Source organism: Leptidea sinapis, chromosome 32 (assembly GCF_905404315.1).
Source record: "Leptidea sinapis chromosome 32, ilLepSina1.1, whole genome shotgun sequence".
NCBI classification, from domain to species: Eukaryota; Metazoa; Arthropoda; class Insecta; order Lepidoptera; family Pieridae; genus Leptidea; species Leptidea sinapis.
In genome coordinates this window covers 2029806-2042879 of record NC_066296.1, presented here as the reverse complement: position 1 = coordinate 2042879, position 13074 = coordinate 2029806, and the positions used below count along the sequence as shown (strand labels likewise).

At 35.5% G+C, this 13074-nt stretch overlaps 2 protein-coding genes across 5 annotated transcripts in view; both read left to right on the top strand.

The window, feature by feature from the left end:
• LOC126974544 (uncharacterized) overlaps nt 1-7845 on the top strand; it is a 50875-nt gene extending 43030 nt beyond the window's left edge. For 3 of the 4 annotated variants that reach the window (XM_050822067.1, XM_050822065.1, XM_050822068.1), the window contains 2 exons: nt 4826-4953; nt 7674-7845. In XM_050822067.1, the coding sequence (XP_050678024.1) occupies nt 4826-4953; nt 7674-7732 (187 nt within the window). In that variant the 3' untranslated portion in view covers nt 7733-7845. Of the gene's footprint in view, nt 1-4825; nt 4954-7426; nt 7517-7673 lie in introns of all 4 variants that reach the window. The other variant, XM_050822066.1, reaches the window with a different exon arrangement.
• Nucleotides 7846-9193: 1348 nt separating this feature from the next.
• Nucleotides 9194-13074, top strand: part of LOC126974534 (synaptic vesicle glycoprotein 2A-like) — a 66985-nt gene continuing 63104 nt past the window's right edge. Inside the window, exon 1 of the mRNA XM_050822052.1 lies at nt 9194-9305. The gene's annotated coding sequence lies outside the window, so the exon portion shown is untranslated. The remainder of the gene's footprint in view (nt 9306-13074) is intronic.

The following is a 13074-nucleotide window of genomic DNA, read 5'->3' as shown; positions in this document are numbered from 1 at the left end:
GTTAATTAACATAACTCCTAAGTAATCCACGGTTTGGTTTTGCTAAACTTATCAATTTTCTTTGAACATCCTCCATGTATTATCTATAGAGTCATTTTCTTATTTCTGGAATATCAGATGTGAGAAAGTATTTATTAACTGCATCATAATCACCATATTTGAAAGCTCGTTTATAGGACGTGGATTCTTTTATAACTTAACCCACCAGTTGTACCTCAGCCAACAGAATCACATGATCACTTTTTCCTATTGGAGGGTGATAATTGATTTCACTAATGAGGGACTCATCTCGACTTATTATTTGTAATGACGAGTCTCTCATCAAGATCCAGAATGGATTCTTGCTTGTTCCGTTTCTGGTATTCTGATTTACCATTTGCAAAAGATGCGCAGGTCCGGCCACACATGGAGTATTGCTGTCATCTCTGGTCTGGCGCACCCCAGTATCAGCTCGATCCATTTGACTGCGTGCAACGCAGAGCAGCTCGAATTGTCGGGGACCCAGTGGTCTGTGAACGGCTGTATCTCTTGGCGTTGCGTAGAGACGTCGCTTTATTGTGTGTCTTCTACCGCATTTATCACGGGGAGTGTTCCGAAGAGCTGTTTAACCTGATTCCTGCCGCCGAATTCCACCTTCGCACGACACGCCACAAGTTAGGATATCATCCCCACCATCTGGATGTGTGGCGATCCTCCTCAGTGCGGTTTTCAAGGAGCTTTCTTCCACGTACTACAAAGCTGTGGAATGAGTTTCCTTGTGCGGTGTTTCCGGGACGATACGACGTGGGTACCTTCAAAAAAAGCGCGTACACCTTCCTTAAAGGCCGGCAACGCTCTTGTGATTCCTCTGGTGTTGCAAGAGAGTGTGGGCGGCGGTGATCACTTAACACCAGGTGACCCGTACACTCGTTTGTCCTCCTATTCCATAAAAAAAAATATTATCAATTATAAGATCAACAAAATTTTCGTGTAATTTATTATAGCCTGAGGTTTTTTAAATAGGCCACTTTATGTCTGGTAAGTTAAAATCACCAATTATCAGCAGGTTTGAGTTTGAATTTGCAGTTTTTTTAATATTGTTGAAAAGACATTCATCAGATTTTTCCATGTTGTAGTGAGTGGATCTGTATACACAAGCTAGTAAGAGGTTAAAATTTCGGTACTGAATATCAAGCCATAATGCTTCCACTGAATCCTCATGCAACATTATATTGGGCATAGCAATCAAGGGATGATTATTTAGTGTATGAAGAGTATAAATTGCTACTCCACCACCTTTTTTATTTTTCCTATCTAGACGAAAGAGCGTGTAGTTAGGCAGATTTATCAAGCTGTCACTTATCCCAGTGTGCAGGTGTGTTTCGGTTACTAGTATAATTGTTGGATTCAAAGTTTTGATTTCCAATAAAAAAGGTCAAACTTAGCCGCCAGGTTTTATATAAAATTTTGAGGTTTGTTATTGGAGAGTTTACTGTGGGTAGTATTTTGTACTTTTTATAATTTTGGGTTGTTTCTTTATGTACTTAATTGTGAGATCTATTTCCCCATTATAAATTTTTCTGCAAGATCTAATCTCAGTTTTTTAACTGATCCCTTTGATAGGGTATCATGTCTGATTTAACAGAGATTTTTGAAGGCAGTTTATTTTTATTCTTCAAGATTTTAACAGCATTTTGTTTGTTGCGGATTATGAATTCGATTGGCCTGGGTTTGTTAGCAGTGGGCTTCCCAAGACGAATGGTTGTTATGAGCTCCGAGGCTTGGAGCGGGACTTGAGCGAGCGCTCCAGATTTGTCATGATTTTTAGCTTCCTCTTTACCACCTGAGCTCGCTTCCTCGATACCAAACATTATATTGCAGCTTCGGTTCTCACGCTCAACCAATTCCTGAATGATTGCATCAATATTTAAAGAAGTCGACTGATTTTCTTTTAATTCCATCACTTGCTCCTTTAACTCCGATACAAGTTTACGCAGAGCAGGCACTTGTTTTAAGCCCTCTTGGCAATCCGCACACAAATACGAAAGTTTGGGGTTTTGTAAACAAAACACCCGCTCTGTGCAGCTCTGTCGCAGACAACTCACTGCATTTGCCGCATATTTCGCGAGTGCAACCTTTACACTGAATTTTAGGGTTTTTCTCATCATATTTTTTAATTTGAACACTGCATTTATAACAAGATAACATTTATTAATGATTTTTCGAAAAAATTTAAAAAAATATGAGGGTATGTGAATATTTTTTTTTTTCACTGTGTTTGTTTGCTAGTTTAATCAAAGCTTTTAATTTAAATACTATACACTTTCACAATATAATATTTCCTAAGGTTCACAACACTTTATACTACAAATAGGTCACAAAGTCTGCAATCTAGTTCAAGTTAGACACTAAAATATAATTAAAAACTCTAAGCACAAGTTCCACTGTTGACAGTTAGTCGTCAATAATGGACGAAGAAACCAAAAAAAAACAACGAATGTCGCATACGTCAGAAAATTTTAGAAACCAACTTCAACCTGTTTCTTTTGTGTTACAGTGATGCGCGCGCATCATAAAATTTCACTCTCATAATTTTTTCATAACTCACCTAAAGAAGTATAACTTCAATAATAATTAAGAAGGTTCCGTTCGTTAACGCTAAAATTTAATTTCAGATGTATTGTATCCGATTATATTTATGTGTTTGTTAAATAATTAAAGAATATGAACTTGGTTTCACAATAACTTATTTTTTGGAAAACTCAACTGAAACAACCTGTCCATTTTTTATTTGGAAAATAATTTGAAGCCAGGGCCTCCACTTCTTTATTGCCAGGCAGTCCGGCACTGGCTATTCTTTTCATCAACGTGTGGACAATGACATTCGGACATATCACGCCACGTGGAGAGCATGCCATAGAGAGACTTGTTGTTCAGGGAAGGGTCAACGGTAGTAGGTCAAGAGGACGCTCCCCTATGCGCTGGACAGACCAGATCAAAGCCCTAAACAATACTCCCCTCAACACATGTGCCAGAGAAGCAACAGCCAGGGATAACTGGCGTAGAATCGTTCGTCGTTCGACGTGACCACGACTGCTCGGTCAAGAGAAATCCGACGAAGAAGAAGAGTGGACAATGACTGTCATGATGATAAATATTAAACATATAGACGATAAGAATGATTCGCTGTAGGCGTGTGTACTAATCTGATTACGTTCAACTAATTTATTATTTTGTTTATATGAAAAGAATAATTAATATTTATAAATAAAAGTTATCAGTCAAGTTTTGTTATTATACAAAGGTTAAGCACCGTCTTTTTATATGCGTAATACGTACACATTATTATTGAAATGTATTTTTCCATGTTTATTACATCCGGTTTAAATGTTTTAAAGTATAGCTGTCACTAATATTTTTTTGATCTGCCTGACAAGTGATCATGACATTTTATATGCGGGACCACTATTGGAGGGACGAATACTTATTCGACAACTTTGTCAGCACTGACCTTTACCTTATACCACTGGATTGGCGGCTGTCAAAGTACTTTTTTGCCTTTTTGATATTCACCATTTTGGCACTATTGGTCATGTAGCGAGAGTCTGCGGTACTAAAACTAGTGTTGACAATTTTAGCAAACATCGATACATGGTGGGAAAATATTTACAAAAGAAAATTGTGTACGTTTATTACGTTGATTACTGAAGTATAAATAACACAGAAAACGTACGAAATTTATTCAATATGCAAAAAACTTCAGAGTATTGTACGTTCCTTCGTAGCCATTTGTATTATACGTCAGAATTAGTTCTCTGGACGCTCGCGAGTGGCGCTTCAAATACGCACAAAAATTTTCTGTCAAATACATGGAACAGCCTGTGCAGTGGTATTTATACAGGTCTGAGGTTGTCAATGAATTGATAGTACATGGGACATGTGCTTGAGACATAGTTGGTTCGAAGATCTAGTAGAGAGCAGATAACCAATGACTAAATTAAGTTTGAATTTGACATTTATAAGGGTAATCCTACTAATAATATCCAAAATTTTATTTTTTTTTTAAATGAATATAATTCATATGGGCATACTAAATGAAAATCTAAAAAATAGGTTTAGTGTTATTTGGTCATCTGTGCTGATATATAATAAGTAATAGAAATTGCGATTGCTTGGATTTTCACACTTAAAATTGCAAACTTTCGATTTAATTTGCAGTGGCTCCCTCCAGATCAAACACTGCAAAAATGTCCTAAGGCTGGGTCTCTATTTAATAAAATAAAAAAACTGGTATTTATCGAAATTAAGCTATGATAAGAAAAAAGACAGAGTGTGTGTGTGGCGCAGTGAATGAAAGAGAGGGAAGACTGTTCGCCGAAGTTCTTTTAATGTGGATAAGGGCCTAAGCAAAGCTTACTCGTAGAAAAACGATGGTAACTGTTTGACAAAAAAATATCGTTTCCAGAAGCAATACAAAATGCCTTTACGTGTTCATGTCCCCCGAGGTCTACCGCAAAGGGATAAATAACCTTCCCGTAAGATTTCTTATAATTATATTACTTTACAATAAAAGCTTAGTTTTACAAGGACACTCAAAACACTAATAAGGTAAATTTTTAAGAAGGTTTCTTTATTAATACAATTTAGTTGTAATAATACCTAACATTTTTCATTAAACCTTCATATCCTATTCAAATGCGTCATACGCGCAGAGGGAGGCTACTCGTTATATTTCTGATATCGATTGGACCTTGGACACTAAGTACTCCCCAGAGAGTGAGGTGAAGAGGCCTAACGTGTATGTATGTGTATGTGATTAAACTTTCTTAAATTATGCAATTCCCAGGGCCTCAGCAGTGGGCGCAGTGATGATGTTTGGTCGCGTGGGCTCGGTAATGGGCGCCAACATCGCCGGCGCGTTCCTGGCCAGTGGCTGTATCTACACGTTCTGTGCCTTTGCTCTGCTCCTCTTTTGTAAGTTACAAGATCGTATTAAGAGACGTATGTCGCCCGAGTAACTAAAATGTCTTCCCTAGTAGGGTTGATCCACGCAGCTTTAGCGCGAGACGTATGTAGGGATGTCAATATGGCATCTACGAAAAAATTTTCGACCGATCTTTTTACACGCTTTTTATTAGCTTCACCTGTATGTATGTTTGTTTGTAATCGACTCGTTTGGGCGCGATTTTGACCCACATAGATGACAATACATTGATTTGATAAAATTATTACATTTTTCATTTTGTAAAATAAGATTTTTGTTAATTCATATAATCTTCATCTATCGTCTATAAGGCAGTTATCAATCTTTTAGTTCGGTTTTCTATAAAAAGCGTGTTTTTTAATTTTTTTAACTACTATTTATTTGTTCGTAGATTCGCTTAGATACAATCTATAAGACACACGTAAAGTTCTGTGGCTTTTAATAATACGTCTTTATAAAAAAAATCATAACCTGCTAAATTTAAACATGAACTCCATTTTAGAAATGAGGTCATAGGGGAACACCTGGCAACTGTCTGCAACTATAGAAGTTTCAAATTCGGCCTCACATGGAGTACTGAAGGCCTACCATCAACTTTTAATAAGTGATGCGATTCAGATGCAGTTTAGTTTAGGTACCTAAACTAAATCACTTAAATTCGTACCATGAAGTGCCTTTTACTGAATAGCGCTTGGATCGCTTATGAAGAATGAACGAAATAAATTTGTCTATGGTCCTCGGTGTGAGAAAGAGATGACGCTCTACAGTCGTTGCATAAGTTTGTCTCTCTTACTCGAACCATATGCGTTGCGTTTCGAAACCTAAAATGATATGATTTAAGCGGTTTTTTTTGCGTAGAAAATACTAAAAAAACATTTTAAAATTGCGCTTTATAGCGTCAAGTTAACCCTTTTTTTGTACTTATTGAATAATAGTAATATAAATAAATATAGTTCCTCCATTGATGTTTGATTTGACAGGACCACAGAGTACATTTTTTTTAATTCGTTCTTGCGAACAGGCTATAGTCCGGGCCCTTACTGCCTCGTCTTTAGTATTTTCATTTTTGGTATTTATTTTCAGTATTTTGTTTTACAAAAAAGTCTGATAAAGTATTCTCATCTTTCAGTCATCTCATCTTTCATCAATAAAATTTCCTTTTCTGTATGTTTTCACTATTTTTTAAAAGTTATTAACAACACGATTCACTTTCCTATAAGGAAGTAGGAACTTTTTTCGAATCGCTCGCTTTGATACATAAGCTATCCAGTTTAGGTTGAAATATTACCTCATGGTACGAATGAATGAGCGAACTAAATCAGTTTGCCATTCAGTTGATATCATTTTTGACATTCAATTGACATCATTGCGATTTAATCAGTTGATTTGACGTCAACCTAAATTAGATAGTTCTAATCACGTCGTGGTACGAAATAGCAAAGCAGTTCATTTTAGGTTGTCAATTGCCGAATTTATCACGGGGATTGCTTAGTGAAGTCGTTCAGGTTAATACCACCAGCCAAAATCCACCACTGGACATTACGTAAAATGCGAACTTCCGCAAGTTCTACTCGCACACTCACTTTGTAGAATAAATTTCCGGCTGCTGTTTTCCCAAACCGAAAGGACTTAGGAACCTTCAAGAAAAGAGCATACTCCTACTGGTTGCGCCGCAATTGCTTATTCTCTTTGTAAATAAAATTACTGACGTACTTAGGCGTTACTTTGCGGAAATCCATAATTATCCAAATGTTTTGAGTTTTCATTAGTGTTGTATATTGTATTTTCTTTAGTACATTGGAGGAATTAACACTAAAGAAAACTCATAACATTTGAATATTCTCTTTGTTGTAATTTATTGTTATGGCAAACTATAGTGCAGACAGTTCCTATACAAATAGAGAGATACCTATAGACAATAGACGCATTGGTATCTTAAAGGCCGGCATCGCATCTCTCATCCTCTGGTATTGTCAATGTTCATGGGCAACTGGTTTTTGACATTCCATCATGGAAAGTTCTAGATAGTCATCGTCATTGGTAAGATTAGAAAATGGTACAATATGGAAGTTATAATAAGTTTATGTGTATTCGCGCGCACGTGATCGGAGTAGATAGAGCGGTATTCTATAAAGTGGTTCGTCATGCTCACTGAAATCGAGCATGTGCGAGGGAACGATGGCTGGTCTTCTGAATGTGTGCTGCTTGTAGTGTCAGGTCGACCTGTTATAGTTAATAAATATATTTATTTTTTGGATGCTATTACTAATTATTATGACAGTAATCACGACCATCAAGTTCACGAAGCATCCTTACACAAACAATGAGTTCAAGCTCTTAGGGTTGATGCATTCAATATACGATAAAATATATTTATACCGCTTATGCTTCATTACTTTTTATGAAATATTTGATATTATCGGATGCATCACCTTACAAACTAATTTGATATGCATATTACAGCCACTGCAATTTTTTATTTGATTGAAAAGAGTGGCCGTTGAGTTTCTTGTACGTTCTGCTCATGACCTCAACATTTTCCGAACATATTATGTAAGTTAAGAAATATTTATTCAGTAATTTAAGAAATATTTATAGTGACGATTGAAACAGCCTAATTAAAACCTAATCGAATAAAGTTTATTTGACTTTCACTTTAATATCAGTTTAGTTCTGTAGTGTGTATCGACTATATTTTTTTTTATTTCAGTGTGTGCCGGGCTTAGCTTCCTGCTGCCAGATGATAATAAAACAAATGCCAAGCGATGACGGAGCATCAACCACTATCTCAAACAGACTGATTAGATGTAACAAAAGATAAGACGCCGTGTCATAATTAACATTTTAACAATTTTTTTCTAATAAAATAATGATTAACATTCTTTGCATCTCTTATTTCTTACTAGAAGTAGTAGAAGAGTCCTGACCTTAAACGGGGTATATATAAATACTCCTTTACGGGCCGATATACCTAGTCTTGTCATAAATGAAACAAAGAAAAAATATGTCTATAAATATAAAACAATTTAAAATTTAAAAACCTTATTCTATTGGCTGCCATACAGTCCTTTAAACGTTGAGGCCAGTTATAAATAGAAGCATGCACTCTTTCCATGGGAAAATTATTCACTGCCAATTGTATGGATTGTTGTAGGTCCTCTAAATTATCATGGCGTTTAGAGCAAGCCATACTTTCTAATCTTTGACCATAAATCATAATCCAGCGAATTAAGATCGGGACTAGACGACGGCCAGTCTTCAGTTCTGATGAAGTCCAAAACGTTCGTTTCCAAACAAGACTGCGTAGACCGAGCTTTACGACCCGGCGCCGAGTCTTGCTGGAAGAACCATTCTGGGTTATTGAACTTGGTGTTGTTAAGGGGCTACACTACCTTCTCAAGAATGGTATCTTAATACACTTTTGCCGATGTTTTGGTACCTTTTTCACAAAAGTATCGCTTAGTCACTCCTTCATAACCATAACCATCACTGAAGTCGGATAGTGCCCACGTTGCACTCTGTTGACTAATTGGGAAGCTTCCTCAGAGCTTTGAGCATAAATACGGTCATTTTGTGTGATAAAATGTTGCTCCATTGTAAAAAAATCTCATCTGTAAACAAGTTTTTTCTGTAACCTCCCTTTGCGTACCGCTTCAGTAGTTGTTTCGATTTTACCACCCTATTCTTTTTTAAATTATCAGTTATGAAATGACCAGTACGGCTGCAAGTCCTAAGTCATCTTTCGGACAGGATTTCTTCGAATTCTTTCCCTTACAGCTTTGACCACCTTTTTCTTTTTTCTGTCACAAATAGAGGAGGTCTTATTGTACCTATTAATAGCCCGGTAAACAATCATTTAATTCTACCGTGTATGAGCATATGGAGATGATTATGATAAAAATTGCATTTAGCATGGAGCCTAACTTTATGCATCAATCACAGCGATTCGGTTCTCTTTATCACCCCATTCCATTTTAATATCGCAAAATATTGTACAATGCATTGGCGCCAGAATGAGAAAACTCATTGAACAATCATAATATATAAATGACAGTTTCCAAATTCAAATTTAGTTTATTTTTAATTGTAACAGTATTTAATGGCCGGACTGAGTATTATATTGTAAGAATCTTTGACCTGTACTTCTGATTTCCCCTCCTGTGGTTTCTTATCAGCTTACGCAACGTTATAAAAATAAAAACATTCTTTATAATTGTATCTATTTTATTAATCAGCTAGTTCTGTGTGACGAACATGACACATATTAGTGTATGGTGATTTTGGTAAATTGATACATATTTAGTGTGGCGCCATCTATAACCAAAAAACCGTGATTAATCTGGTGAGTTACAAATACCACTTAATAGAAGTGTGAGAATTTTTATTGCAAATTTGTGTGTGTGTGTGTGCAAAATTGGATATATTATTCCTGGAGACCTATTTCACCGTTTGAAGGTATTATTTTAGTATAGTACGTAGTTTTCTCGGGTGGCTAAAATGTTAATTCATTCACTGGACCGCCACACATCCAATTACGCGAATAAAATTTTTTTTTGGAAAGGGAGTCTTACAAATGGCTATCACGTGTAAGGAAGATAGCAGGCGTACAAATTATCCATTACCCACAGTAGTTGACGACACAGAATAAAATACTGTATCCTGCCGCCGAATCCCACCTTCACACGCCACGCCAAAGTAAGGATATCATCAGCAACAAATGAGGATAACAGGAAATAGGATATAATAATATTAGTTAAACCCGGCCACGGTTCACTGTGTCTCGTGAAAAATAGTTCAATACAATCAACAATAAATATTTTAAGAAGGCATTTATTTTCTCAAAATTGTTTCCTTTAGAATTCTGTGATATCATTTCTAATATACTAGATACTACTACGACTACGGAAACAAAAAGGCGCAGAAAACTCTCCCAGCATTCTTTTTTTTGCGGTCTTTTTAATCAAATGTATAATACTGTACTACCATTGCTTTTGTTATAAAATAATCATAATCTAGTCCCAGGCTTTCGGATCACTTAGATATTCAGCTGTGGAGTAGTAGGACTTACGACAGAGCTATTTAGAATAAAACATTTAAATTGTGGCTGGGACTTTATTATAGTAGTGTATACATTCATCCTTAAAGCTATAATGTATCTTATGAAGCCCTAGAAGTAGTTACAAGCAATCCCTTATTTCTAGTGTTATAATAATGCAAATCACTAGTAAGAGCAAAAAGGTGACGATTTTTGTGAACGTATATTAAATTTTCATAAATGTACTGACAATGAACATACATTATATTTATTTCTTTCGGTTTTTCTTTGAGAGACTTTCTATAACCAGGTTGATATATAGCAAGGACAGCTCTCTTTTGCATTTATTAATATTTCAATTCGATACAATAATTATTTTAAGCTACAATTTATTTTATTTTATGTTTATATGTTCGTTATCACTTGATATTGAATAGAATAAGATAATTATATTGACCTTTTAATACTTATTGATAGATTATCCTGAATTATTTTTGTAATAGGTGTCTTAGTGCCGAAGACGTACATAACATAAGTAATGTTATAGTTATGTTTGCAACTGTTGTGTAGTAAGGGGTATTAAAACATGAATGTGGATTATAACAGTATCACATGAGTGTTTTAATACCTAATTATCAACAGTCTTGCATATAAGACTTTATCTACACCCATAAAATGAATCCTCTATAAAAGATTCTAAAACAGCTAACTGCTAACATTAAAAATGCCAGTCTTAGTAACCATAATATCATCCAAAGGAGTGTTATTATGAAAACGGATGATATTATAATGTACTGAATTTCATTACAACACTAGTTTGGATGATGTAATGGTTATTAGAACATTGGGTGTTTTAATGTTGGCTTATTGTCACCTAACTGTTTTAGAATCCTTAATAGAGTAATTAATGAATGGTTGTAGATAAAAGTACTTAATGGTAATGGTACAAATAGCACATAACACTACTCCGTGTTACGCACTGGATCTTTTGCCCTATATTGTAAAAATAATTCGAAAAAAGAATTATTATGAATCCATAATTTTCAATCTTCTAAAAAAATTGATGCTTTTAAAAATTTGAAAGTCAGATTCCATCATAGCCTCAGAGGTACATATACTGTGAAACGATCTGGCTAATACTACAAAACTCGCGCGGTCACATTAAGTAATTTGCTAGAAACTGTGACAAGCATAATGTTAACACGAGGAACAAACATAAACTCCCCAGTACCAGCTTCTTCCATTTGACCGCATACAACGAAGAGCGGTTCGAATAATCGACGATCAAGTCATCTTCGATCGGCTTGATTTTCTAGCATTGCGTAGAGATGTGGGTTCTACAACCGCGCCTTTTTGTTAGAAATTTCTTGCCTCGCACAGCCATTTTATGGAATCAACAACCGGCTGCGGTTTTCCCGAACAGATACGACTAAGGGACCTTTAAGAAAAAAACATAGAGGCCGGCAACGCATTTCTTGACACACCTGTTGTTGCGGATGTCCATGGGCGGTTGCCTCACCTCTCCTCATCTCGTGAGACTGTTGGCCGTTTGTCCCCTCTTATATATAAAAAGAGACTTGTAATGCTTCTACTCGTTTAAGTCGAGTTAACTCGAGCACTCCGGGAGTGCAGGTAGAAGTGATAATTTGCACATTAACAAATTACTTAATTCATCAGTATAAAAGTACTAGCATTTATGTGGTTAAATACAATCTTCATTTAGAGCGCCATCGTACACGAAAAAGATAATTTGTATTGCATAAAAAATTTAACGCTTCAGAACTATTACAATTATTTTACATAACAAATCTTATAACTATATTTACAAAACTATGAATACATATTATAAATATTATACTATATTGTATATATAGTTACAAGAGTATTTGTTTGAATAAATAGTATGAAGAGGCAGGAGGGCCTCTATCAGAACTCATCTTGTGTGATGTATGTGGGTAGGTAGGCAGGCAGGTGGGTGTGAGCAGAAAAATCACAAGTCCTTGTTACAATCACAGTTGTTTAATCAGCACAGGGTTTAATAATCGAAATACAGAGTCAACGTCAATTCGTCACAAGCGTGGTGTGTGGGCACCGTCTCGAACAAAAAGTGAAGTCAAGATGTCCGCCCGCACTGCCATCGACAATGACGCTTCGCTAGGCTGACTTTTACAGCTAACAGTCAACTTGACGTCCAACGTTGGCGGATGCGCCGTCAAGTAGATATCTAATTATTTTACATTAAAAAGTTTATCTCTCTGAAAAATCAACTTTCATCTATAATTTCAACGACTCTTTCACCATCTTCATTACCAGCATCATCATCGCTAATTTCTAAAACTGATACAATAGGTTTATAGTAGCAGAAGTAAGGAATGAACAATTTTGACTTGAATCTATTTAAATGTCTAATCAATAGTAGTTTTATATTACGTTGTGGCAAGATTGCGATCATTTGACATCGTTAAACCCAATTCCTTATTTAAAAATTCAATTAATTGTTAATTTTTATCGTCTGCAAAGTTTATGTTGAATTCTCAAGAACGAAACGAAACGAAAGAACTTCAGACTTTTTGTACGTGGATAATATGCCCTTTGATTCTCACGATGTCTTTCTCTTCTTTCTCTTCCTTCTTTCTTCTTCAAATCTTTTTTTTCGCTGACGCCATGCCCTTTGATATCCCTGATTTCTTTTTCTTTTGTTTCTCTGAAAAACGCAGATGATTTAATATTATTTTTGTATTTCATGATACTGTACTAAATGATGATTTTATATGGAATACACGTTTTTACACTCTGTTAGCAAAAAAAAATGGATAAGCCCAATAGGCCCTTAAAAATGTCGCAAAAAATTTTCGCGAGTATTTTTTCCGCTTACCACCGTGCTTTATTTGCACCTCTCACTTTAAAAATCTACACCGTACTTGTGCTTATTGTGATGTGCTATGAAACAATAGGTTATACATTATAAACACATTACAAATACTGTATCTATAATATGTAGGTACATATGTAAATTTTTATAAGGTGCTCACTAGTTTTCGCGCGAGAGGAGGGATATTACTTCCTCTTACTTCTT